Source organism: Lepus europaeus, chromosome 18 (genome assembly GCF_033115175.1).
Source record: "Lepus europaeus isolate LE1 chromosome 18, mLepTim1.pri, whole genome shotgun sequence".
Lineage (NCBI taxonomy): Eukaryota > Metazoa > Chordata > Mammalia > Lagomorpha > Leporidae > Lepus > Lepus europaeus.
The window spans coordinates 77,367,581-77,392,741 of NC_084844.1; the positions used below are offsets into that span (position 1 = coordinate 77,367,581).

Here is a 25,161-nt window from a genome sequence, read left to right on the forward strand (position 1 = left end):
GTGCATATACATTGATAATCGTTATATCTTCCTGTTGAATGGATCCCTTAATCATTAAATAGTGCCCCTCTTTGTCTCTCCTGACAGTTTTTGTGGTAAAGTTTATGTTGTCCGATATTAAGATGGCTACACCCGCTCTCTTTTCATTTCTGTTGGCATGGTATATCTTTTTCCAGCCTTTCACTTTCAATCTGTATGGATCATTGTTGGAAAGATGAGTTTCTTGTAAGCAGCAAAAAGATGGGTTTTGTTCCTTAATCCACTCAGCCAATCAGTGTCTTTTAACTGGACAGTTCAAGCCATTAACATTCAATGTGACTATTGAATAGGAGTAACTTTGCCCTGCCATTTGCCAAAGATATTTTTTAATATCTGGTTTGAGGTTCCTGTGATCTTTTGCTGTGAGGTTTCCTTCCTTTACCTTCTTTCATATTGGTGACCGTGTTTCTGTGTTTCTGTATTTAACACATCTTTAAGCATCTTTTGCAGGGCTGGACGAGTGGCAACAAATTCTTTCAATTTCTGTTTGCTGTGAAAGGTCTTAATTTCACCTTCATTCACAAATGAGAGCTTTGCAGGATATAATATTCTGGGCTGGCAGTTTTTCTCTCTTAGTACCTGGGCTATATCTCGCCATTCTCTCCTGGCTTGTAGGGTTTCTGATGAGAAGTCAGCTGTAAGTCTAATTGGAGATCCTCTGAGAGTAATCTGGCGTTTCTCTCTTGCACATTTTAGGATCTTTTCTTTGTGTTTCACTGTGGTAAATTTGATTACAACGTGTCGTGGTGAGGATCTCTTTTGATCATGTTTATTAGGGGTTCTATGAGCTTCCTGTACTAGGATGTCTCTGTCTTCCAACCCTGGGAAATTTTCTGCTAGTATCTCACTAAAAAGGCCTTCTAATCCTTTCTCCCTCTCCATGCCTTCAGGAACTCCTAGGACCCGAATGTGGGGTTTTTTAATAGTATCCTGTAGATTCCTGACAGTATTTTTTAGATTTCTGATTTCTTCTTCTTTTTCTTGATTTGACTGTTTCCTTTCCTGTTCTCTGTCTTCTAGTTCCGATATTCTCTCTTCTACTTCACCCATTCTGTTTTTAAGGCTCTCTAATGTGTTTGCCATTTGATCTATTGAGTTCTTCATTTCATTGTGGTTTTTTGTCACTATCGTAGTTTCCTGTTCTACTAGTTTTCACATTTCATTTTGATTCCTCCTTAATATTTCATTTTCACAGGAGAGATTTTCTATCTTGTCCATTAAGGATTTCTGTAGTTCAAGAATTTGTTTTTGAGAACTTCTTAATGTTCTTAATAATTTTTTGATATCTGCTTCTTGCATTTCCTCTATCTCTTCATCTTCATAATCTTGCATTGGCGTGTCTTGTTCACTTGGGGGCGTCATAGTGCAATCCTTGCTCTTGTTACCTCGACTTCTATGTTTGCTGTTTGGCATGTTGGAGATAATTTGTGGTGTTTTTGCTGTGGTGTTTTTTTTTTCTCGTTATACTATGCCTCTAAGTGAGCTGTTTTCTTTGTTGGAGCCTTAGGGGCTGTGATGGGTTTGGCCATCGAGCTATGCTTGTTTCTTCAGGTTTAAGGCTGTGTAACGAGCGACTCTCCCAGATTTCTCACTCACTTGCTCCTTGCTGGCTCGCTCTCTCTCTCTCTTTTTTTTTTTTTTGACTCAGTTGGGAGTGGAGTTGAGGGTAGTTGAAATCTGGCCTCTGTGAGTATTTGTTTGATCCACCCCTGGGACCATACACAGAGTTTATGCAGCCCTCAATGTTTTCTCCAGTTTTGCTAAAGATACTGAGTTTGGCTGAGCTTTACATATGTAAAATCGCGGTGCTCTTTGTTTTGCTTGGTGAGTGAAGGGAGAGGCCTCTGTTCCCCCTCCCCCCAATGTCTCGGGGCTCTGAGGTCTTTGTCTTACCCTCCTCGGTTCCCGCGCTGGCGAGATTCTGTGGCTCTGGCTCCTCTCCCGCCGCTGCCATTCGGCTTGTCTCGGTTGGTTTTCCACGCGGTGGGCTCCCTGTAAGTCCTCTGTGTCTCATCCACAAGATCCGGAAGCGTTTCCTCTGCAGTTTTTTTCTTGAGTCTTTTCCTGAGGCTACAGTAATTCCACTTTTATGAAAGTTTATTTTCCCAAACTAAGGCACACGTCCTCACTATCCGCCATCTTGGCTCCACCCCCTGATTTGGTCTTGTTTCTTACTTACTACCTTTCTTTTGGCTCATGAAATATTTTCAATATTTTTTTAATTTAAGTTACAAAAGTTTCATTTATTTTATATATACAGATTTAGGAACATAGAGATACTTCTCACCCTACCCTCCAACCTCCCCACTTGCCAACCCTTCTTCCTCCTTCTCCCATTCCCAATCTTGATTTATATAAAGATGTATTTTCATTTTATTTAATGATCATAAAGTGAACCTGACACTAAGTAAAAGAGTTCAACAAACAAAGAGTTCAGTACTGTTCCTTAATGGAAGAGACAAGGGCTATAAACAATAATCAAATCTCAAATTGTCCATTTTACTCCAATACATTACATTTTAGATACTCAGTTACCTCAGATCATGGAAAACATGTAGTATTTTGGGACTGGCTTATTTCACTAAGTATAGTGTTTTCCAGTTGCATCTATTTTGTTGAAAATGACAGAATTTCATTATTTTTTTATCACAGCATAATATTCCATAGTGTATATATACCATAATTTCTTTATCTATGCAGTCTTCAGTTGATGGACCTCCGCACCGATTCCATATCTTAACTATTGTGAATTGAGCTACAGTAAACATGAGGATGCAGATAACTTTCATTTGCTGATTTTATTTCCCTTGGGTAGGTCCTCAGAAGTGGGATGTCATATGGTAAGTCTATATTCAGATTTCTGAGGTATCTCCATACTATCTTGCGATTGTTTATATTCTCACCAACAGTGGGTTAGGGAACCATTTTTCCCCACATCCTCAACAGCATTTGTTGTTTATTGATTTCTGTAAGAAAGCCATTCTAACTAGGGTGAGGTGAAACCTCATTGTGGTTTGGATTTGCATTTCCCTGATGGCTACTGATGCTGAGCATTTTTTTTTTCCATGTGTCTGTTGCCCATTTGGATTTCCTGTTTTGATAATGGTTTTTCAAATCCTTTGCCCATTTCTTAAATAGATTGTTTGTTTTGTTGTTGAGTTTCTTGAGCTCTTTATAGATTCTGAAAATTAGTCCTTTGTTGCATAGTTTGCAAATATTTTCTCCCATGTGTAAGTTGTCTATTTTGTTGAGTGTTTATTTTGGAGTGCAGAAGCTTCTCAATTTGATATAATTTCGTTTGCCCGTTTTTGCTTTGATTGCCTGTGGTTCTGGGGTATTTTCCAAGAATTCTTTGCATATGCCAATGTCTTGCAGTATTCCCCCACTTTCTCTAATAATATGATGGTATTGGGTTGTAGATTTAGGTCATTCTGGATTTTAGTGAAAGGTGTAGGGTAGGGGTCTTATTTCATACTTCTGCATTTGGAGATCCAGTTTACCCAACACCATTTGTTCAAGAGACTTTCCTTGCTCCAGGATTGATTTTAGCTCCTTTGTCAAAGATAAGTTGGTTGTAGATGCATGGATTAATTTCTGGAATTTCTATATTGTCCCAGTGGCCTACACATCTGCTTTTGTGCTGTTCTGATTATAACTGCCCTGTAGTATTTCATGAAATCTGGAATTTGATACCCAAAGCTTTGTTTTTGCTGTATAATAATATTCCTTTAGTTATTTGGGGTCTCCTGAGTTTTCATATTTAGCATTTTTTTTCTATATCTGAGAAGAATGTCCTTAGTATTTTGATTGATCACTTGAATCTATAAATTCCTTTCAGTAGTATGGACATTTTGATGCTCTTAATTCTTTGAATCCATGAATGTTGAAGATTTTTCCATTTTTTGTGTTTTCTTTTCTTTTTTTTTTACTTATTTATTTTTTTTGAAAGAGTGGACAGTGAGAGAGAGAGAGACAGAGAGAAAGGTCTTCCTTTTTTCGTTGGTTCACCCCCAAATGGCCACTGCAGATGGTGTGCTGAGGCCAGTGCACTGCACTGATCTGAAGCCAGGAGCCAGGTGCTTTCTCTTGGTCTCCCATGTGGGTGCAGGGCCCAAGGACCTGGGCCATCCTCCACTTTACTCCCAGGCCACAGCAGAGAGCAGGACTGGAAGAGGAGAAACCGGGACAGAATCTGGCGCCCCGACTAGGACTAGAACCCGGTGTGCCGGCGCCGCAGGCGGAGGATTAGCCTATTGAACCATGGCACTGGCTTTTTTTTATTTATTTCTTTAATGTTTTGTAATTTTCATTGTAGAAGTCTTTGATGTCTTTGATTAAGTTTATTCCAAGGTATTAATTTTTTATAGTTACTGTGAATAGTATTGATCTTAGGAGTTCTTTCTCAGTCATTGTCTTTAAATTCAGAGGCTATTGATTCTTGTGTGTTGATTTTATATTTTGCCACTTAGCCAAACTCTTTTGTGAGTTCTTAGTGGAGTCCTTTGGATCCTTTATAGATAGAATCATGTCATCTACAAATTCAGATAGTTTCACTTCCTCCTTTCCAGTTTCTCTCTCTTTGATTTATTTTTCTTGCCTAATAACTCTAGCTAGAACTTCCAGTATTATATTAAATAGCAATGGTGAGAGTGGGCACTGTTGTCTGGTTGCAGATTTTAGTGGGAATGCTTCCAACTTTTCCCCATTCAATAGGATGCTGGCCATGAGTTTCTCATAAATTGCTTTGTTTGTGTTGTGGAATGTTCCTTCTATACCCAATTTGTTTAAGTTTCTTATCATGAAAGGATGTTGTATTTTATGAAAAGCTTTCTTTGCATTTATTGAGATAATCATATGGTTTTTGTTCACCATATTGATCGATTTACAGACGTTGAAACATCCTTGCATACCAGAGATAAATCCCACTGGGTCTGGGTGAATGATCATTCTGATGTGTTTTTGGAATCGATTGGCTAGTATTTTGTTGAGGATTTTTGCACCTATGTTCATCTGGGAAATTGGTCTGTTATTCTCTTTTTCTGTTGTATCTTTTACAGGTTTAGAAATGAAGATGATGCTGGCTTCATAGAAGGAGTTTGGCAGGATCCCTCTCTTTCACTTGTTTTGAATAGCTTGAGAAGAATTGGAGTTAGTTCTTTAAATGTCTAGTAGAATTCATCAGTAAAGCATCCATTCCTGCCCTTTTCTTTGTTGGGAAATTCAATCTCTGTCTTGATTATTCATCTGTTTAGGTTCTCTGTGTCTTCATGGCTCAATTTAGGTAGGTTGTATGTCCAGAAATCTATCCTTTCTTCCTGGTTTCCTGAATTGTTGGCATATAGCTCTTTGTAGGAATTCCTGGTGATTCTTCTTAATTGTTTGGTATCTGTTGTTATAGTTCCATTTTCGTCTCTAATTTTATCAATTTGGGTCTTCTTCCTATTTGGTTAGTTGGTCCAATGGTGTATTTATTTTGTTTATTTTTTTCAAAAAACCAACTCTGCATTTCACAGATCTTTTAAATTTTTTGTTCCAAATTTGTTACTTTTTCTCTAAATTTAATTATTTCTTTTCCCTAGTTTTAGGTTTAGTTTGCTGTTGCTTTTCTATGTCCTTGAGGTTCACTGTTAACTCATTTATTTGGTGTCTTTCCAATTTCTTGATGTAGGCACCAGTTGTTATAAATTCCCTCTAAACATTGCTTTCACTGTATCCCATAATTTTTTATATATTGTACTATTGTCTTCATTCATTTCTAGAAATTTTTTGTTTTCTTTTTGAATTCTTCCTTGACCCACTGTTTATTCAGGAGCATGTTTTTCAGTCTGCATGTGTTTGTCATCCTGAGATTCTTGAGTCCTTGATTTCCATATATATATATATATTTTTTTTTTTTAATTTACTGAGCCCTGCTTTAAGGCCTAGTATGTGATATAATCTAGAGTAAGTTCCATGCACTGGTGAAAAGAATGTTTATTCTGCAACTGTGTGGTGTAAAGTTCTGTAGATATCCATTAGGTCCTTTTGGCTTATAGTATCAATTAACTGTTTCCTCGCTCATTTTTTGCCTAGTTCATCTGTCCATTGCTGAAAGTCAAGTATTGCAGTCCCCCAATAATATTATTTTGGAGTCTAGGTCTCCCTTTAGATCTATTAACGTTTCTTTTAAATAGTTAGGTGCCCTATAATTGGGTGCATATACATTTATTATAGTCATATCTTCCAGTCGAATTGATCACTTAATCATTACATAGTTCCCTTCTTTATCTCTTTTAGCTGTTTTTATGTTAAAGTCCATTTAATCTGATATTAGGATCTCAATGCGTGCTCTTTTTTTGGTTTCTGTTAGCACGGAATATCTTTGTTCATTCTTTCACTTTCAGTCTACATGTATCTTTGTAGGTGAAATGTGTTTCTTGTAGGTAGCAAATAGATGGGTCTTCTTTGTTAATCGTTAATCCATTCAGCCAGTATATATCTTTTAACTGGAGAGTTGCGGCCATTTACATTCAAGGGACTATTGATTAGTAATGCCTTGGTCCTTCCATTTTTTGATAAATATTCCTATTTATTTTGGATTTCCTTTGTATTTTTACTGGGAGATTTTCTGCCTTCACATTCTTTCATAATGATGACCATGTTTTGTGTTTCTGTGTTTAGCATATCATTAAGTATCTTTTGTAAGGCTGGATATGTGGTGATAAATTCTTTCAATTTAAGTTTGTTATGGAAGCTCTTTATTTCACCTTCATTCGTAAATGATAGCTTTGCGGGGGGAGGATTTGATCAGCTCTGTTGGTGTAATCTCACACTCACCTCTCCTCTAAGGAAACCAATACCTGGGTACCAGCCCCAATGTGTACAATATTCCTCTGTGCTGCCACAAGAATCACACAAAAGATTTGTGCAGTCCTCAGTGTGAGCACAGATCCTGCATCGATGACCCTGCCCAGTCAATTAGGGAGATGTGAGTGTGTGGAGCTGCACACAATTGCCCAGAGACCCAGCCACACCCTGCGCCCTACCACACAGCAATAGTGTTTCTATAGTCTCATCATACAAGGCTCCCACAGTCACTGGGCACTAAGGATCCACTCTCCCCTGTCAGTCTGTCCTGTCAACAGAGAGACAGAAACACTCCCAGAGCCAGTCACTTATAGGTTTTTCACCCAGGCAACCTAAGCCTCAGAGAGGAGACCTCACAGTCCTATGAGGCTGCCCAGCCCCCTGTCAATTCTCCCAACCAGGCTCAGTTGTCTCCTGGTTGCTGGGTGTATGGACACAAGCTGGTGCAGCTGTGACATGTGTCCAAAATGGCACCCACCCTCTTTCAGTTAGTTACAAGATGCCATTGTTAGGTGGATAGGGAGAGAGAAGCAAGCTCCATTTTCCCCTGTAGCTTGGTAGGTACACTGTGGCCCAAGTGCTCTAAGATGGACATATGCCAGACTCCCCCTACAGCTATATCACCAGTGGCTTGGGTTGTTGCAGTCTGGTCTCACCTCACTCTCTAAAGCTGGTGCTGAGGGTCTCAGCTGCAGGGGGTCCTGTGTTGTGTCCATGTTTATGGTGCACATCCACACCATCCCTGTAATCTCTAACTTGCACAGTTTCCACTGTAGTTTTCTCCCTTACTCTTCCTCGAGATTCCACTCCACTTTTTATTTTATATTTTTTAAAGATTTTTATTTATTTATTTGACAGGTAGAGTTACAGTGAGAGAGAGAGAGAAAGGTCTTCCTTCCGTTGGTTCACTCCCCAAGTGGCCACTACGGCCAGCGCTGCGCTGATCCGAAGCCAGGAGCCAGGTGCTTCCTCCTGGTCTCCCATGTGGGTGCAGTGACCCAAGCACTTGGCCATCCTCCACTGCCCTCCCAGGCCACAGCAGAGAGCTGGACTGGAAGAGGAGCAACCGGGACTAGAACGCGGTGCCCATATGGGATGCCGGTGCCACAGGCGGAGGATAACCTAGTACACCACCGCACCAGCCCCTCCACTCCACTTTTTAAACTGTCTTTCCCTAGATAGAATAGTAAGCTGCCTCCCTATTCCACTGTCTTAGAATCACCTCCCCCCCCCCCTCAGATTTTGCTTTCTGTTGCCATATAGATTACACAGTTAGCTGCATCTTATGTAAGAGGGACGTAAGACTCACGGAAGAGTATGCCCCAGTTCTTTCAGCTTTGGTAGATCTGATCTGTTGAGGAGAAATGTGATCTTACAGGTGTTGGTGTCATTTGAAGACCTGGCTGTGGACTTCACCTGGGAGGAGTGGCAGGACCTGAACCATGCTCAGAGAATCCTGTACAAGGATGTGATGCTGGAGACCTACAGCAGCCTGCTGTCCTTGGGTGAGTGACAGTCCCCTAACATGCCCAACTGGAGTGTTTTCTTTCCATTTGACTACTAAATGAGCACTTAATAAAGTTTAATGCTGGATGAGTACTGGATTTGATTCCATGAAGAATCTGCACATCTTCCATCTAGGAAAGAATTTAAATCAGAACTTCTGTTGCAGAATTCTTGACCAAGATTTTTTCCTTCTTCAGAACATCTAAATTAGTGGTTTGACAAAGTCTTATGTTTCCTATTAACAGGGTACTGTATTACAAAACCTGACTTGATCTTCAAGTTGGAACAAGGAGAAGAGCCATGGATAGTTCAAGAATGCCTAAACCCAAACTTAAAAGGTCAGTTAGCACATACATGGTATGGAGACTATGCCAAAAAGAATGCAGTGAATTTTCACTAGAACTATTCACGCAGTTTATTTTCTGAAGTGCCATTCCTGGTGACAGCTTGATTTCAGGCAGCAGACAGGCTTTCTACAAATTCTGGGAAATGCTGTCATGTGTGTATCTCTCCACGTCTTCTTTGGCTCTTGATGAATATATGCTTTCATTTTTAAAAATCCAATCCTTTTCTGACCCTACTTACACTTTTTTCTTGCTTAGATATATTCCCTAAAGTCTAATTTTCTTTCTTTACTTTAATTCCCTGCTTTTCCTCAGGAATTTTTTCATGTATTTATTAATTCCTTCCATTCTTGTTTTTTTCATTTTCTTTTTTTTAATGGCAAACAGATTTCATGTATTTAATATATACAGATTTAGGAGCATAGTGATATTTCCTACTACCCTAAGCTCCCTCTTGTGCATGCTTCCTCTTCTTTCCTTTCTTATTCCTAAATTTTTATAATGATCTACTTTCTGTTTATTATATACTCACAAGGTTAACCCTACGCGAAGCTGATAATTAACAAATAGTTAAAAAAAAATTCCTCAACAGTAGACAAGGGCTATAAATAATCATCAGATCTCAGAATGTCAATTTCACTCCTGTACATTATATTTTTGGTACTCTTTTAGTTACCACAGATCAGAGAAAACATGTGGTATTTGCCTTTTGGGGACTGGCTTATTTCAAGTAAGTATAATGTTTTCCAGTTGTATCCAATTTGTTGCAAACAACAGGATTTCATTCTTATTTATTGCTGAGTAGTATTCCATATTCTATATAGAGAGAGCATAATTTATTTTTCCATTCATCAGTTGATGGACATCTGAGTTCATTCCATATCTTAGCTATTGTGAATTGAGCTGCAATAAGCATGGGTTTATAGGTAACTCTTTCTTAGGCTGATGCCTGGGTCATATGATTGATCTATTTTCTACTTTCTGAGGTATCTCTATGCTGTCTTGCATAATGGCTGTACTCATTTACATTCCTACCAGTAGTGATTAGGGTACCTTTTGCACAATGTCCTCACCAGCATTTATTGTTTGTTGATTTCTATATGAGAGCCATTGTGGTTTATATTTGTATTTCTCTGATGGTTAGTGATCTTGAATATTTTTTCACGTGTCTGTTGGCTATTTGAATTTCCTATTTTGAGAAGTGCCTGTTCAAGTCTTTTGCCCATTTCTTGTTTTTCTTTTTAGAAATCTTTTATTTAATAAATATAAATTTCATAGCTACATATTTTGGATTATAGTGATTCTTCCCCCCATACCCACCCTCCCATCCCCACTCCTGTCCCGTCTCCTACTCCCTCTGCCACCCATTCTTCATTAAGACTAATTTTTAATTATATACAGAAGATCAACTCTATACTAAGTAAAGATTTCAAGTTTGAACCCACACAGATACACAAAGTATAAAGTACTGTTTGAAGACTAGTTTTACCGTTAATTCACATAGTACAACTCATTAAGGACAGAGGTCATACATGTGAAGTAAGTGCATAGTGACTCCTGTTGTTGATGTAACAATTGACACTCTTATTTATGACATCAGTAGTCACCTGAGGCTCTTGTCATGTGCTGCCAAGGCTATGGAAGCCTTTTGAGTTCATGTTATTTAGACCTTATTTAGACAAGGCCATAATCAAAGTGGAAGTTCTCTCCTCCCTTCAGAGAAAGGTACCTCCTTCTTTGATGGCCCCTTCTTTCCACTGGGATCTCACTCACAGAGATCTTTTATTTAGGTCATATTTTGCCACAGTGTACTGGCTTTCCATGCCTGAAATGCTTTTATGGGCTTTTTAGCCAGATCAGAATGCCTTAAGGGCTGATTCTGAAGCCAGAATGCTGTTTAGTTGCCCATTTCTTAACTGGATTGTTTCTTTTGTTGTTGTTAGGTTTCTTGAGCTCTTCATAGAATCTGCTTATTAATCCTTTATAAGTTTCATAGCTTGTAGATATTTTCTCTCATTCTGTTGGTTGCGTCTTCACTTTGCTGAATGTTTTCCTTTGCAATGCAGAAACTTCTCAGCTTGATGTAACCCATTTGTCTATATTTCCTTTGATTCCCTGTTCTGTTTTTTTTTTTCCCCAAGAAGTTTTTCCCTTGCCAGTGTTTTGCAGTTTCCCCAAAGTTTTCCTGTAGTACTTTCATGTTGTCAGTTTGTACATTCAGACCCTTGATACATTTTGAGTTAATTATTTTATAAGATGTAAAGTAGGGGTCTTATTTCATATTTCTGCACATGAAGATCCAGTTTTCCCAGCACCATTTGTAGGAGAGAATGTGCTTTCTCCAGGGATTGATTTTAGCTTTTTTGTCAAAGATTAGCTGGTTGGACATGAGTAGATTGATTTCTGGAGTTTCTATGCTGTTCCATTGGTCTTACATGTCTTATCTTTGTGCTAGTACCAGACTGTTTTGATTATAACTGCCCTGTATGTCTTGAAATCTGATATTGTGATGCCTCTAGCTTTATTTTTGGTGTGTAAGATTGCTTTAGTTACTTGAGGATTCTTGTGTTTCAAAATGAAGTTTAGTATCATTTTATCAAGAACTGAGAAGAATGTCATTGGTATTTTGATTTGTATCACATTGAATCTGTAAATTGCTTTCAATAGTATGGACAGTCTGATGATATTGATTCTTCCAATCTGTGAACATGGAAGATTTTCCACTTTTTGTATCTTCTTCTAGGTTCTGTAGATATCAGTTAGATTCATTTGGTCTATTATGTAGATTAGCTCTGTTATTTTTTTGATGATTTCTTGACCTATTGAGGTGGGCTGGTGCCGCGGCTCACTTGGCTAATCCTCCGCCTGCGGCACCGGCACCCTGGGTTCTAGTCCCGGTTGGGGTGCCAGATTCTGTCCCAGTTGCTCCTCTTCCAGTCCAGCTCTCTGCTGTGGCCCAGGAAGGCAGTGGAGGATGGCCCAAGTGCTTGGGCCCTATACCCGCACAGAAGACCAGGAAGAAGCACCTGGCTCCTGGCTTTGGATCAGCGCAGCACGCTGGCCGCAGCACACTGGCTGTGGCGGCCATTTGAGGGGTAAACTAACGGAAAAAGGAAGACCTTTCTCTCTGTCTCTCTCACTGTCTCTGCCTGTCAAAAAAAAAAAAAATGAGGTGTTGAAGTCCCCCATTACTATTGTACTGGAGTCTGTGTCTCCCTTTAGATCCGTTAACATTTGTTTTAAATAGCCAGGTGCCTGACATTGGGTGCATATATATTTATTATGGTCACATCTTCTTTTTGAATTGATACCTTAAGCATTACATAATGTCCTTCTTTGTCTATTATAACAGTGTTTGTGTTAGTCCATTTCACCTGATATTAGGGTGGTTACAGCTGCTTTCTTTTCTTTCTGTTAGCTTGGAATATCTTTCTCCATCCTTTAATTTGTTGAGATGTGTTTTTTTTTTTTTTTAGTCAGCAAATAGATGGGTCTCTTTTGTTAATCCATTCAGGCAGTCTATATCTTGTAATAGGAGATTTTAGGCCTTTTATATTCAAGTTTATTATTGATAGGTAATGACTTGGCTCTGCCGTTTTTCCATAAATACTCCCATTTTCTTTCTCTCTCTTTCTTTCTTTCTTTCTTTCTTTCTTTCTTTCTTTCTTTCTTTCTTTCTTTCTTTCTTTCTTTCTTTTTTGACAGGCAGAGTGGACAGTGAGAGAGAGAGACAGAGAGAAAGGTCTTCCTTTTGCCGTTGGTTCACCCTCTAATGCCTGCTGCGGCCAGCGCACCACGCTGATCCGAAGCCAGGAGCCAGGTGCTTCTCCTGGTCTCCCATGCATGTGCAGGGCCCAAGGACTTGGGCCATCCTCCACTGCACTCCCTGGCCACAGCAGAGAGCTGGCCTGGAAGAGGGGCAACCGGGACAGGATCGGTGCCCTGACCGGGACTAGAACCCGGTGTGCCGGCGCCGCAAGGCGGAGGATTAGCCTATTGAGCCGCGGCGCCGGCCCCATTTTCTGCTGTGGATTTACTTTGTACTTGTGCTGGGAGATTTTCTGCCTTCATATTCTTTCATAGTGTTGGCCATACTTTGTGTTTCTGTGTGTAGCATATCCTTCAGCATCTTTTACAAGGCTGGATGAGTGGTCACAAATTCTTTCAATTTCTTTTTGTTATGGAAGGTCTTTATTTCTCTTTAATTCATAAATGAGAGCTTTGCAGGTTACAGTATTCTGGGCTGACTTTTTTCTCTTAAGACTTGAACTCTGTCTTGCCATTCTCTTTTAGCCTGTAGGGTTTCAGATGAGCAGTCAGATGTTAATCTAATTGGAGTTCCTCTCAAAGTAATCTGATTTTCTCTCATGCACATTTAAGAATCTTTTCTGTTTTAACATTGAAAGATTGACTACAGTGTGTCTTCATGAAGATCTTTTCTGGTCATGTCTATTAGGAGTTCTATGTGCCTTGTGTACTTGGCAGTCCTTTCTTTCTCCAAATTGGAGAAGTTCTCTGTAGTTATTTTTATGGATGTTCTAATCTGTTCTCTTTTTCCACACCTTCAGACCTCCTATGACCCATATTTTGGGTCCTTTGAAAGATACGTATCCCTTAAATCTTTAATACCATTTTTAATTTTTCTCATTTTTTCCTTCTTTATATTTGTTTTGGTGTGACTGAGATATTTTGAAAAATTTGTCTTTTAGCTCTGATACTGTTTCTCCTGTTTCACCAAGTCTGTTTTTAAGGCTCTAGTATATTTTTATTTGACATGATGAATTTCTCATTTCTAATATTTCCATTTGGTTTCTCTTCTAAATCTCAATTTCATGGGAAGATTTTCCTTCCATGTAATATATGGATTTCTTTAACTCATGAATTTGCTTTTCCTTGCTTCTGAGTAATCCTGTGATCAATCTTTTGAATTTCCATTCAGGCATTTCATCAGTCTTTTTGTCTTCACATTCTAATACTGAAGTGTTATTGTGTTACTATGGGGGAGTCATGTTTTCTTGCTCATTTTTGTTTCTTGAGTTTCTACTTTTTTTTTTTTGTCATTTGTGAAAATGCTTGATTTTCCCCTTTGGTTGCTTTATTTGTGAACTATGCCTCTGTGGAATGTCTGCTCTTTCAGTGAGTACTCAAAGGCATGTGCTGGGTGGTGTCAGGGAGTTATGGTCTGTGTGCCAGGGTGACATCCAAGCTGGGCATTGTAGATCTCCTCTGTTGTCAGTAGGGATGAGTGTATGATCATCTCTGTTGGCATAATCACACCCCTACCTCCTCTCTTCCAAAGTGATCAATGCCTGAGTTTAGTCTACAGCAAGTTAAACACTCACCTACACTGCCACATGAACCACACAAAGGATCTCTGCAGTCCTCTCTGTGAGCATGGATCCCACTGCAATGACCCACTTAAGCAGTTTGGAAACTCTGTACCTCCAGCAAGAGACACAGTGATTGTCCAGAGACCCAGCTGCACCCCGCATCTTATCATGCAATCACAGAGTTTCCACAGTCCCAGCACCCAAGGCTCCCATAGTCATGGGTTGCAGAACATTGCTCTACCTCACTAGCCTGTCCTGTCTGTTGACACAGCAGAGGTATTCCCAAAGCCAACTGCCTGTGGGTGCTCTGCCCTGAGGGTGTGAGTCTCAGAACCTGTGATATGTTGAGAGGCTGGAAGTACCTCACAGTCCTATGTGAGTGCCCAGCCCCCTGTCAATCCTCCCAGCCAGCAGACTCAAAGTCATGGGGGACATAGATTTTTCCATCTGGTAGTATCTGGATCACACGCATACATAAGAGCTGTCCCCCATGCTAATGATGTCAATATAGTGCCTTCTTTTTGCCAGATGCTACATGCCCTTGTTAGGGGATGGGGAGAAAGAAACTTTCCACTTTTAAACTGGGTTAGGCATGTACCCTGTTCCCCATTAGGGCTCCAGACCAGAGTCAAAGACAGTGTGGTTTGCCAGGCTCTCCTTCTGGCAATATCATCAGTGGCATGGGCTGCTGCAGTCTGCTCTCACCTCACACTCCGAAGGTGGCACTTCCTCTGGCTCTCAGCTATGGGGATCATTGATTCTGTCTTTTGCTCCTTGCTGTGCATCCAGACCTTCTACACTAATCTGTGGCATCCCTCTTTTTTCTGTAGAATTTCTACCACAGGTTTCTCTCTACCTCACTTGCACTTCATCTACTTTTTTTGCTACTATTTTCCCCTTGCCTAAAGCATTATCTTTTTCCCTAGTCAACCATCTTGGAATCGTCCAAGAATATTCTTAGTAAATATTTTTATTTCAGGTGATCAGTGCTGGAATATCCTTACTAAACATTGAGAGAGAGAGAGAGAGAGAGAGAGAGAGAGAGAGAGAGAGAGAGATATCTTCTGTACACTGCATCATTCCCCAAATGCCTGCAAGAGTTATGGCTGAATCATTCTGAATGAAGCAAAAAGCTTAAAATTCCATGACAGAGCCCAAGAACTTGAGTAATCATCTGCTATGTCCCAGGGTATATTAACAGAAAACTATACTAGAAGCAAGTCCCAGGATGTTAACTGGGACTCTTACAGGATATAGTCATCTCAAGCACTGGCTTAACATATCTTAACACATAACCTATTTTGTCATAGTTAAAAGAAAAGCATTTAATATTGTAAACAAAAAGATTGTGAACATTGGGGAAATGCATTGATATAATTTATTATTATAGCTTATTTTTGAGAAAAGCCTTATAATGGTCATAAATGAATGCCTTAGCCAGTTAGTATAAGAGGAAGCATCATTTACTTGAGTATTCCAGAAGATACATTTGGATGTGCTTCTTGAATATGAGTGTTTTTTCTCATTTCAGTTTCCCAGGAAAGAGATGGCCTGATTGTGACCAACAAGGAAAGTAAAGACATAAATTTGAGGAAGGATGTGGTCACAAACAACAATACATTCACTCACAAGGGAATTGAATCAAGAAAAACACGTAATTTAAGCTCAAGCCATATTCAAAAACTGATCATCAAAAAGAGAAATTGTTCAGGAATGAAACCTGAGGTATGCAGTATATTTCACAATGTGCATATCCCTAGTATGCCGGATGAGATGCAAGCTGGAGAGAAATTAGATGCTCCTAATGTACCTGGGGACTCTTCTCATTGCTCAGAGCCACATAGTTCGCATCACAAGGTTCAGACTGTGCCATTTGATCACAGTAAACAAGCAAAAACCTTGCAAAGGAAGAAAATGTTCTTTACATTTGAGAAGGCTTATATGAGAGACACTTGTAACAAGTCAACTATTGTAGGAAAGACAATGAAGACAATTCAAATAGGGAAGGAAACTTTGCATAAAAATTCTAACCTCAGTAAGTATCAACAAACCCAAACAAAAGAGAAACTCTGTGAATTTTTTAAGGGTGAGGAAGCTGTGAATTACAAATCAGATCTTACAATGAATCAGAAAACACACACAGGAAAGAAATCCTATGTATGTGAACCCTATAAAAAATCTTTCAGCTATAAATCCTGCCTCGCAGTCCATCACAGAACTCACACAGGGGAAAAGCCCAGTGGGTACAATGAATGTGGAAAAACCTTTTCCTGGAAGTCATATCTCATGAGAAATCAAAGAATTCACACAGGGCAGACACTATATGAAATTAATGAGTGTGGAAAAGCTTTTTACGTGAAACCACACTTTGTAAGACATAAGAAGGGTCGCCCAGCAGTGAAACCTTATGAATGTAATGAGTGCAAAAAGGACTTTTGCCAGAAATCAGGCCTCATAACACATCAGAGAGTTCACACAGGGGAGAAACCTTATGTATGTAATGAGTGTGAGAAAGCCTTTTCCCAGAAGTCAAACTTGAATAAACACCTGAGAATTCACACAGGAGAGAAATCCTATGAATGCAATGAATGCGGAAAAGCCTTTTGCCAGAAGTCAGTCCTCATAAGACATCAGAGAAGTCACACGGGGGAGAAACCTTACAATTGTAATGAGTGTGGAAAAGCCTTTTCCCGGAAGTCCCATCTCATAATACATCAGAGAATTCACACAGGGGAGAAACCTTTTAAGTGCAATGAATGTGGAAAAGCCTTTTACCTGAAATCACACTTTGTTACACATCAGAGAATTCACACAGGGGAGAAACCTTATAAATGTAATGAGTGTGGAAAAGCATTTTCCCGGAAATCACACGTCATAACACATCAGAGAACTCACACAGAAAAGAAATCTTTTGAATGTAATGAGTGTGGAAAAATCTTTTACCAAAAGTCACACTTTGTAACACATCAGAAGATTCATACAGTGGTGAGACATTATGAATGTAATGAGTGCAAAAAAGAGTTTTGCCAGAAGTCAGGCCTCATAACACATCAGAGAATTCACACAGGGGAGAAACCTTATGTATGCAGTGAGTGTAAGAAAGCCTTTTCCCAGAAGTCAAACTTGAATAAACACCAGAGAATTCACACAGGGGAGAAATCTTATGAATGCAATGAATGTGGAAAAGCCTTTTACCAGAAGTCAGTCCTCATAAGACATCAGAGAATTCACACAGGAGAGAAACCTTATGATTGTAATGAATGTGGAAAAGCATTTTCCCGGAAGTCACACTTCCTAATTCATCAGAAAATTCACACAGGGGAGAAACCCTTTGAATGCAATGAATGTGGAAAAGCCTTTTACCTGAAATCACACTTTGTAACACATCAGAGAATTCACACAGGGGAGAAAACTTATGAGTGTAATGACTGCAAAAAATACTTTTGCCACAAATCAGCTCTCATAAGACATCAGAGAATTCACACAGGGGAGAAACCTTATGAATGTAATGAATGTGGAAAAGCCTTTTCCTGGAAGTCAGACCTCATAACTCATCAGAGAATTCACACAGGTGAGAAACCTTATGAATGTAATGAGTGTGAAAAAGCCTTTTCCCAGAAATCACACCTCATAGCACATCAGAGAATTCACACAGGGGATAAAGCTTTTGAATGTAATGAATGTGGAAAAGCCTTTTACATGAAGTCAAACTTGAAGAAACATGAGAGAATTCACACAGGGGAGAAATCTTATGTATGCAGTGAATGTGGAAAGGCATTTTGCCGGAACTCAGACCTCATAAGACATTTGAGAATTCACACAGGGGAGAAACCTTATGTATGTAGTGAGTGTGAAAAAGCCTTTTCCCAGAAGTCAAACTTGAATAAACATAGGAGAATTCACGTAGGGGAGAAATCTTATGAATTCAGTAAATCTGGAAAAGCCTTTTGCCATAAGTCAGACCTCATAACACATCAGAAAATTCACATAGGAGAAATTTCATGAATTAAATGAGTACGGAAAAATAACACCCCAGAATCAAAGCCTCAATAGGCATAGAATTGAAAAACTGGGAAACTTTGAATGCAATCAGTGGGAAGAAAAACTTTTGTTTCAATTAAACCTCAACAGATACCATAGACTACACAAAGAAGAAAATGCTATCAATATAATGTACGTGAAAAATCTTTGCCAAAAGTCACTCTTCAGTGTACATTGAGAAGAGAAAGCATGTGTGTATACTAAGACTTTGTACCATAATTCATGTTTTATCACCTTTCAGAAGATTCACATAGAGCAAAAACCCTGTGAATGTATTGGAAGTGGAAACCTTTACTATAAGGCAAATTTTAAGAAACATCAGTAAAATTAGAGAAAACATTGAAAATGTAACATATATGGAACCACACCTCAGCAGTTATTAGGAAATCCACATGAAGGATTTACCTTGTATGACAGACACTGGCTATATGTTCTTTAAAGTCTAGTTTTTCTTCCTTTGACATACAATCTGCATTTGTGGCTTTCTCGTATTATGAGTGGGACCATGACAATGAGTTATTTCCACATATAAATTTTGTTAAGTATTTTCCGTGTGATACTTACTTGAAATATCATCCTAATCATTTGCAAAGTTGTTTGACTTTATTGGTTGCCTATCATTCCTTCCCCACATGACTCTACAGATCAGGTTGTGACCATTGGCCCGCCACCTGACTTATATGTGCCAGCCATAATACTATATCCCAGCTCTGAATGATGAGTGGTTTGCCCAGATTGGGGGATGAGTCTCTGATGACCTTTATACTCACGAGAATCATAGACTTCTCTGTGTGTAAGTCTGAATTTGCCCACTTTGCCAGAGGTTTGCTTATTGGGTGAAGAGGGGATGTGTGCACAATGTTCTCATAGCATAAGTGCCAGGCAGTCCTCCTGAGATTTAAACTATGCTTGTAACTTTTTGCTTTCATTTTTTGGATTGTTTTCATTCCACTCTATTGTGGTTTGCTTCTGTTTGTAATTAAATTCTGGCAGTTGTAGGCTGGCGCCATGGCTAAATAGGCTAATCCTCCGCCTGCGGCGCCATCACACCAGGTTCTAGTCCTGGTCAGGGTGCTGGATTCTGTCCTGGTTGCCCCTCTTCCAGTCCAGCTCTCTGCTATGGCCCAGGAGTGCAGTGGAGGATGGCCCAAATGCTTGGGCCCTGCACCCACATGGGAGACCAGGAGAGGCACCTGGCTCCTGGCTTTGGATCAGCGCGGTGATCCAATGGAAAAAGGAAGACCTTTCTCTCTGTCTCTCTCTCTCACTGTCCACTCTGTCAAAAAAAAATTAAAAAAAGAATTCTGGCGGTTGTATTCACTTGGCTTGATTCTGGCTCATTTAATTTTGTTGAGCTACTTGAGATATGCAGGTAGCTAGTGAGCACTAGAAATTAAGGACTATCAGCACCCAAGCTAACAGAACACATAGAACATACTCCACACATTGTGTGTTGTTCCTAAGATTGTATTGGCTAGAATTATCCAAATTGAGTGAAGACTGGCAAACCTACTCAACATCAAGCACCTGGGCCTCTCTTCCCATCATGCCATGACACTTCCTAAATTTCAACACATGCATCCCAGCCACATGTGCACCTGATGCTATGACAATCTGAGATTTTCAAAAGGAGCATGGAAGTGGGTGATACTCAAGTCCTGCTCCCAACTTAGCCGTATTTAAATATTCAAGTAGGTGTTTTCCCAGACATCACCTACTATCCTATTAAAGGATAGCTACAAACTTTAAATTGCAGCATTTTCTCCTGAGGTTGCCCACAGTATTGTGTACTAGCTGTTTTTTTTTTTTTTTGAAGATTTTTAAAAATTTATTTGAGAGGTAGAGTTACATTCAGAGGGGAGATAGGTCTTCCATCCACTGGCTCACTCCCCAAATGGCTACAATGGTTGGAGCTGCACCGGTCCAAAGCCAGGAGCCAGGAGCTTCCTCTGGGTCTCCCACTTGGGTGCAGGGACCCAAGCACCTGGGCCACTTTCTGCTTTCCCAGGCCATAGCAGAGAGCAGGGTCAGAAGAAGAGCAGCTGGGACTAGAACCAGCACCCATATGGGATGCTGGCATCACAGGTGGAGGATTAACCTAGTACGCCACAGTGCCAGCACCATACTATCTTTAAATTTAGTTTCCTGATTCCTTGTTTCTAGCTTTTTTTTTTTTTCAAATTCCTTCTTGCCTAGAAACAATAACTTGGACTAATGTTTTACCAGGGGACCCCCTGAAACAGAGAAACTGGTAAAAAATATAATAATATGGTATTTTTGTAGTTTTACAATTACTTTAATATTTTTGGCTTTATTTTCCGCCACCTCATGGTGACTCTTAAGTTTTATTTCAATGTTGTGTTTACATTTCTTTCCTCAAAGTTCTTCTTGGGATTTGATTGGATTTACATTCATCTCTGATAGCAGCATGTACCCACTCTGGATGGACAATTTACCTAGGTGACATGGCCATTTCTCAGTGACTTGGTTATAAATGTAATGATGAATGAATGATACAGCTATAGTTGCTCTTTTTTTGCTTCCTGTCCAGAGGACAGTCCTACAAGTCATTCCTTCCACCTCTAATCCTAAATGTTGGGAACAGTTCATTGGCAATATCCAGATCCAGTACAAGTGCTAATCATAAGATGCAGAGTCAAATCCGAGGATACTCGGAGACTTAAGGGCAAATAAGTAGTTATACATAAAATATACACATTTTATTGAAAAATTAGCACACATAAAGGCAAAATATACAAGTTAAGCTTAAAACAGAAGTGAGAAGGAGTGCCAACTTTCAAAGGGGACCACCTGTGGATTGAACAAAAGAATTCATGTGGACCCAGTTGTGGCTATGTGCATGGGGAGTGAGGTCAATACATAGCATCTTTCTGGCTCCCAGTTCCTTGCTCTGAAAATCTTAGAAATGAGATCAAGATGGTAGAGGAGAATGGAGATATTATCCACTGTCCATGCAGCTTGAATTGTGTGTGAGGGCAAAGGCCATGCCCCTCATTGTCTGAGGACTTTCTCTGTTCCCACTTAACCTTGTCCTTTTCCTAATGCTTGCTGAAGTGCTTGTTTCTGAGCTAATGCTGCACCGATTTCTGGCTTGCCTGGACTTTTATTGTCTTCTTGGTCTATTGATAGGGTGTTTCAGATTTCTTTTTCTTTGTGTAAGTTTAATAGACAATACATAATGACTCAATGCCTTGTCCAACTCTTTTCTAGCAAGCTTTGATGCATTAAAAATGGACTGAAAATGGAATAAATGTAACTGCCAAAGTTTTTGAATGTAGAATATCCAAAATTTTATTAGCATTCGTTTAATTGTATGCTACTCAAAAATCTCATTCCTTGTTGATCAGAATGCACAATGATACTTTATAAGATATCTGGCTATGTTATTATAGGTCCTACAATAGTATCATATGCCTACATACAATGCAGCAAGAAAATACATCCAGCAGCTTCATAATGACTATAACCTATATGAAACCAAGAGGTCCATCAGAATATAAACAGGCCAGCGCCATGGCTCAAAAGGCTAGTCCTCCGCCTGTGGTGCTGGCACACTGGGTTCTAGTCCCAGTCAGGGCACCAGATTCTGTTCCAGTTGCCCCTCTTCCAGGTCAGCTCTCTGCTGTGGCCCGGGAGTGCAGTGGAGGATGGCCCAAGTGCTTGGGCCCTGCACCCGCATGGGAGACCAGGAGAAGCACCTGGCTCCTGGCTTCGGATCAGTGCGGTGCACTGGCCGCAGCGCAGTGGCCATTGGAGGGTGAACCAACGGCAAAAGGAAGACCTTTCTCTTTGTCTCTCTCTCTCACTGTCCACTCTGCCTGTCAAAAAAAATATATAAACAGATAACCAAACCTTCCCAGTAGGTGGGGACCTTTGAAAAAGAACAGAGGAGAAGGACTCATGAGACACTTGGTATATACTGCACATGAGGATACAAAAGAAAAGGCATAGGCTGGAGTCAGGGATTTCAGAGACTAAAGGAATATACTGGCTACAGATCAATAGCATGGAGATGCTTGCACAAAGTCATGGATTTAAGTGAAGTCAGAGTGGTAACTGAAGACTGCCATAAGCTGAAATCACAGGAGATGAGAGGGGATTGGAACAGTAGTTCTGACATAGGCTGTATAGACCAGGCAAACAGGAAGATTGCAGCTATATGAAGAGAGGTGAGAAATGCATGGCAATTGGCATTGGATACAGAAACTATAAAGACACTCGAGGAAAGACATGCTGTAGACAAAAAGGATGGAGACTCATGCAGCAGACACAAGTAACGGTTTTTAGAGCTTGCCTGGTTGGCAGAAAAATATTTTCAAAATGGCAAAAATACAAGAATAGACATGAGTCTCAGTCACATGAGATGTTGAAACTGCAGATACCACATAGGTTTTGGGGCCAAGATTAGAGATAGGCAAAACAAGGCATAGCTAGAGGAACATGGTACTAGAGACACTGGGAGGTAGACTACCTGCGTGTACAATATTTGAGAATAAAGGAACAGTTACAAGAGATATTATATAAATCAGTTCTTAGAAAAGGTATAGCCTCAAATGAATATGTTAGAAGACTGACATTTTAAATTTCTTAAGAACTAAAGTGAGGGACTGAAATCATGGCATTGTGGGTAAGGCCTGCAATGACAGCATCCCATATGGGCACCAATCAAGCACTGTCTGCTCCATTTTGGATGTAGGTTCCTGCTAATAAGACTGCAGAGGATGGCACAAGTGTTTGGACCCAGATGAATCTCCTGGCTCCTGGCTTTGGCCTGTTCTAGCCTGACATGGCCATCTGTGGAGTGAACCATAGATGAAGTGCTCTCTCGTGCATACTCGCTCGCTCTCGCTCTCTCTCACTCTCCCTCCCTCCCTTCCTCCCTCCCTCTAAGCTTCAAGTACATAAATCTTTTTTAAAAGAAATAAAATGAACTGTACAATATTATATACAAGAGAGACAAGTAAAAATAGAGGCTGGTATCAACAAGATAGCTATAACAAAACTATAAGTATGAAATTTTAAACTATTAACAATTTTTAAAAACTGGTAAACATTTAAGGAAAATAAAATGAAACAATTTCAGGAATCGAACTCATTTCTCATAAAATGTATAAACCTTAACAAGATAGGCAGAGGATTTTCTGAAATACTTTAGAATAAGGTTTCTAAAGCATAGACCAAAGTCTACCAAATTTTGTAAATCAATTTACCAAAACACAAATACTGCATAATATAGGAAACTCCTATATAAAGTACTGAATCAATATAAAAAATTAAAAATAATTTAACAAATCAATTCCACAAGCAAAATTTCAGGCCAGGATTTGTGAAGTATTCCAAATGTTTAAAGAAAATACTGTCAGTTTGCCAAATTCTTCCAATGTGGCAATAAGCAGGAAATGTATTTGAATTTCTCTTCTGAATCCAGCTTTACATGAACAGCATGTCATATAAGGGCATGAAATAAATATTTAAATCAATTTTTTATAATGATGGATCCAAGTATATTAAGCAAAATACAATTGTTTAGTCTTTCTGGAATCATAATAGATGCCTAGCAAGCAGGATATACTAAAAGATGCAAAAGTAGTTAACATTCCAAAATACAACAACTCATCTTTGTGGGTGAAAAATACAGGAAGAAAATCACATGATCATTTTGATTAAATATTAAAAAGCATTTAATAAAATTTAATGTTGTCATAGAAAGGAACTCTTAGCAGAGTAGTAAAAACATTTTCTTTATGCTATTGAGGCAATCTATAAGGAATCTATAAAACTATCTTAATTAATAGAGATTGAAACTTTTACTGGGTAGTAGACTTGGACAATGCTCCCTCCTCTCACTATTTCTCTTCAATATTTTCCTAGGTCTCTAGTAAAAGAAATTAAGTACAAAAAAATTAGCTATAAGGATCAGGTTTTAAGCAACAAGACTGTCAGTATATGTGGCAATGCCATTACATATAGGGGTAATCCAAATAGACAAACCATTAAAAGAATTAAGCAATATTATTGAATACAAGATGAATATATACAAATGAGTGGATTAGTATGTACCACCAAGAAAAGAAATGATTTTAAGTGACACAATAAAGAATAGCAAATAAATTCTGATTGGAGAAATGAATTAAGAATTTATGTGGCCGGCGCCGTGGCTCAATTGGCTAATCCTCCGCCTTGCGACACCAGCACACTGGGTTCTAGTCCTGGTCGGGGCGCCGGATTCTTTCCCGGTTGTCCCTCTTCCAGGCCAGCTCTCTGCTATGGCCTGGGATTGCAGTGGAGGATGGCCCAAGTGCTTGGGCCCTGCACCCGCATGGGAGACCAGGAGAAGCACCTGGCTCCTGGCTTCGGATCAGTGTGGTGTGCTGACTGTAGCGCGTCGGCAGTGGTGGCCATTGGAGGGTGAACCAATGGCAAAGGAAGATCTCTCTGTCTCTCACTGTCCACTCTGCCTGTCAAAAAATAATAATAAAAAATTTTTGTAATATCTTTGAATCTTCAATTCAATATAAAAAATATGTAACAGAAAAATAAGCCAAGAATATAAAGAAAAGATCTATACTCACACAGATACACACATTGGTTTACTCTACACATGCACACACATGTTGGCATGCTTTCACACATGCTGGCATGCTCTCATGTTGGTGTGCTCTCTCAGACACACATGCACACAATGGCACTGTCACACAGGTACACACTGGCATGTTCACACACACACATGCACACACACACAGGCACTGTCTCACAGACATACAAGTAGACACACTGTGCACTCAGCCAGGTCTCTGCTGCCCCAGGAGCAGATCCCAGTCACCTGCTTGGGGTTGATGGCCAGCAGGGAGCACAGGAAGAGTACAGGGGTCCCAACGTGGGGCAGACCATGAGATTCCTATGCATGAGGCACAGTGGACCCACCCCTGACACCCGGCCCTGGCCTCTTTCCATAGTGAGTCCCTTGCTGGACCCTGCCACAAGCAGCCCCAAGCTCTCCCTGTCTGAGGATCAGAAGGGCGTGAGGCAGCTGC

The 25,161-nt window shown here is 39.8% G+C and overlaps 1 protein-coding gene across 20 annotated transcripts in view; it reads left to right on the top strand.

Annotated features, from left to right (window-relative positions):
• Nucleotides 1–24,659, top strand: part of LOC133776546 (zinc finger protein 665-like) — a 111,935-nt gene extending 87,276 nt beyond the window's left edge. For 19 of the 20 annotated variants that reach the window (XM_062215530.1, XM_062215538.1, XM_062215540.1 and 16 more), the window contains 3 exons: nucleotides 8,264–8,390; nucleotides 8,637–8,729; nucleotides 15,597–24,658. In XM_062215530.1, the coding sequence (XP_062071514.1) occupies nucleotides 8,264–8,390; nucleotides 8,637–8,729; nucleotides 15,597–18,070 (2,694 nt within the window). In that variant the 3' untranslated portion in view covers nucleotides 18,071–24,658. Of the gene's footprint in view, nucleotides 1–2,861; nucleotides 2,880–8,263; nucleotides 8,391–8,636; nucleotides 8,730–15,596 lie in introns of those variants that run through there. The other variant, XM_062215551.1, reaches the window with a different exon arrangement.
• The last annotated feature ends 502 nt before the right edge of the window (nucleotides 24,660–25,161 follow it).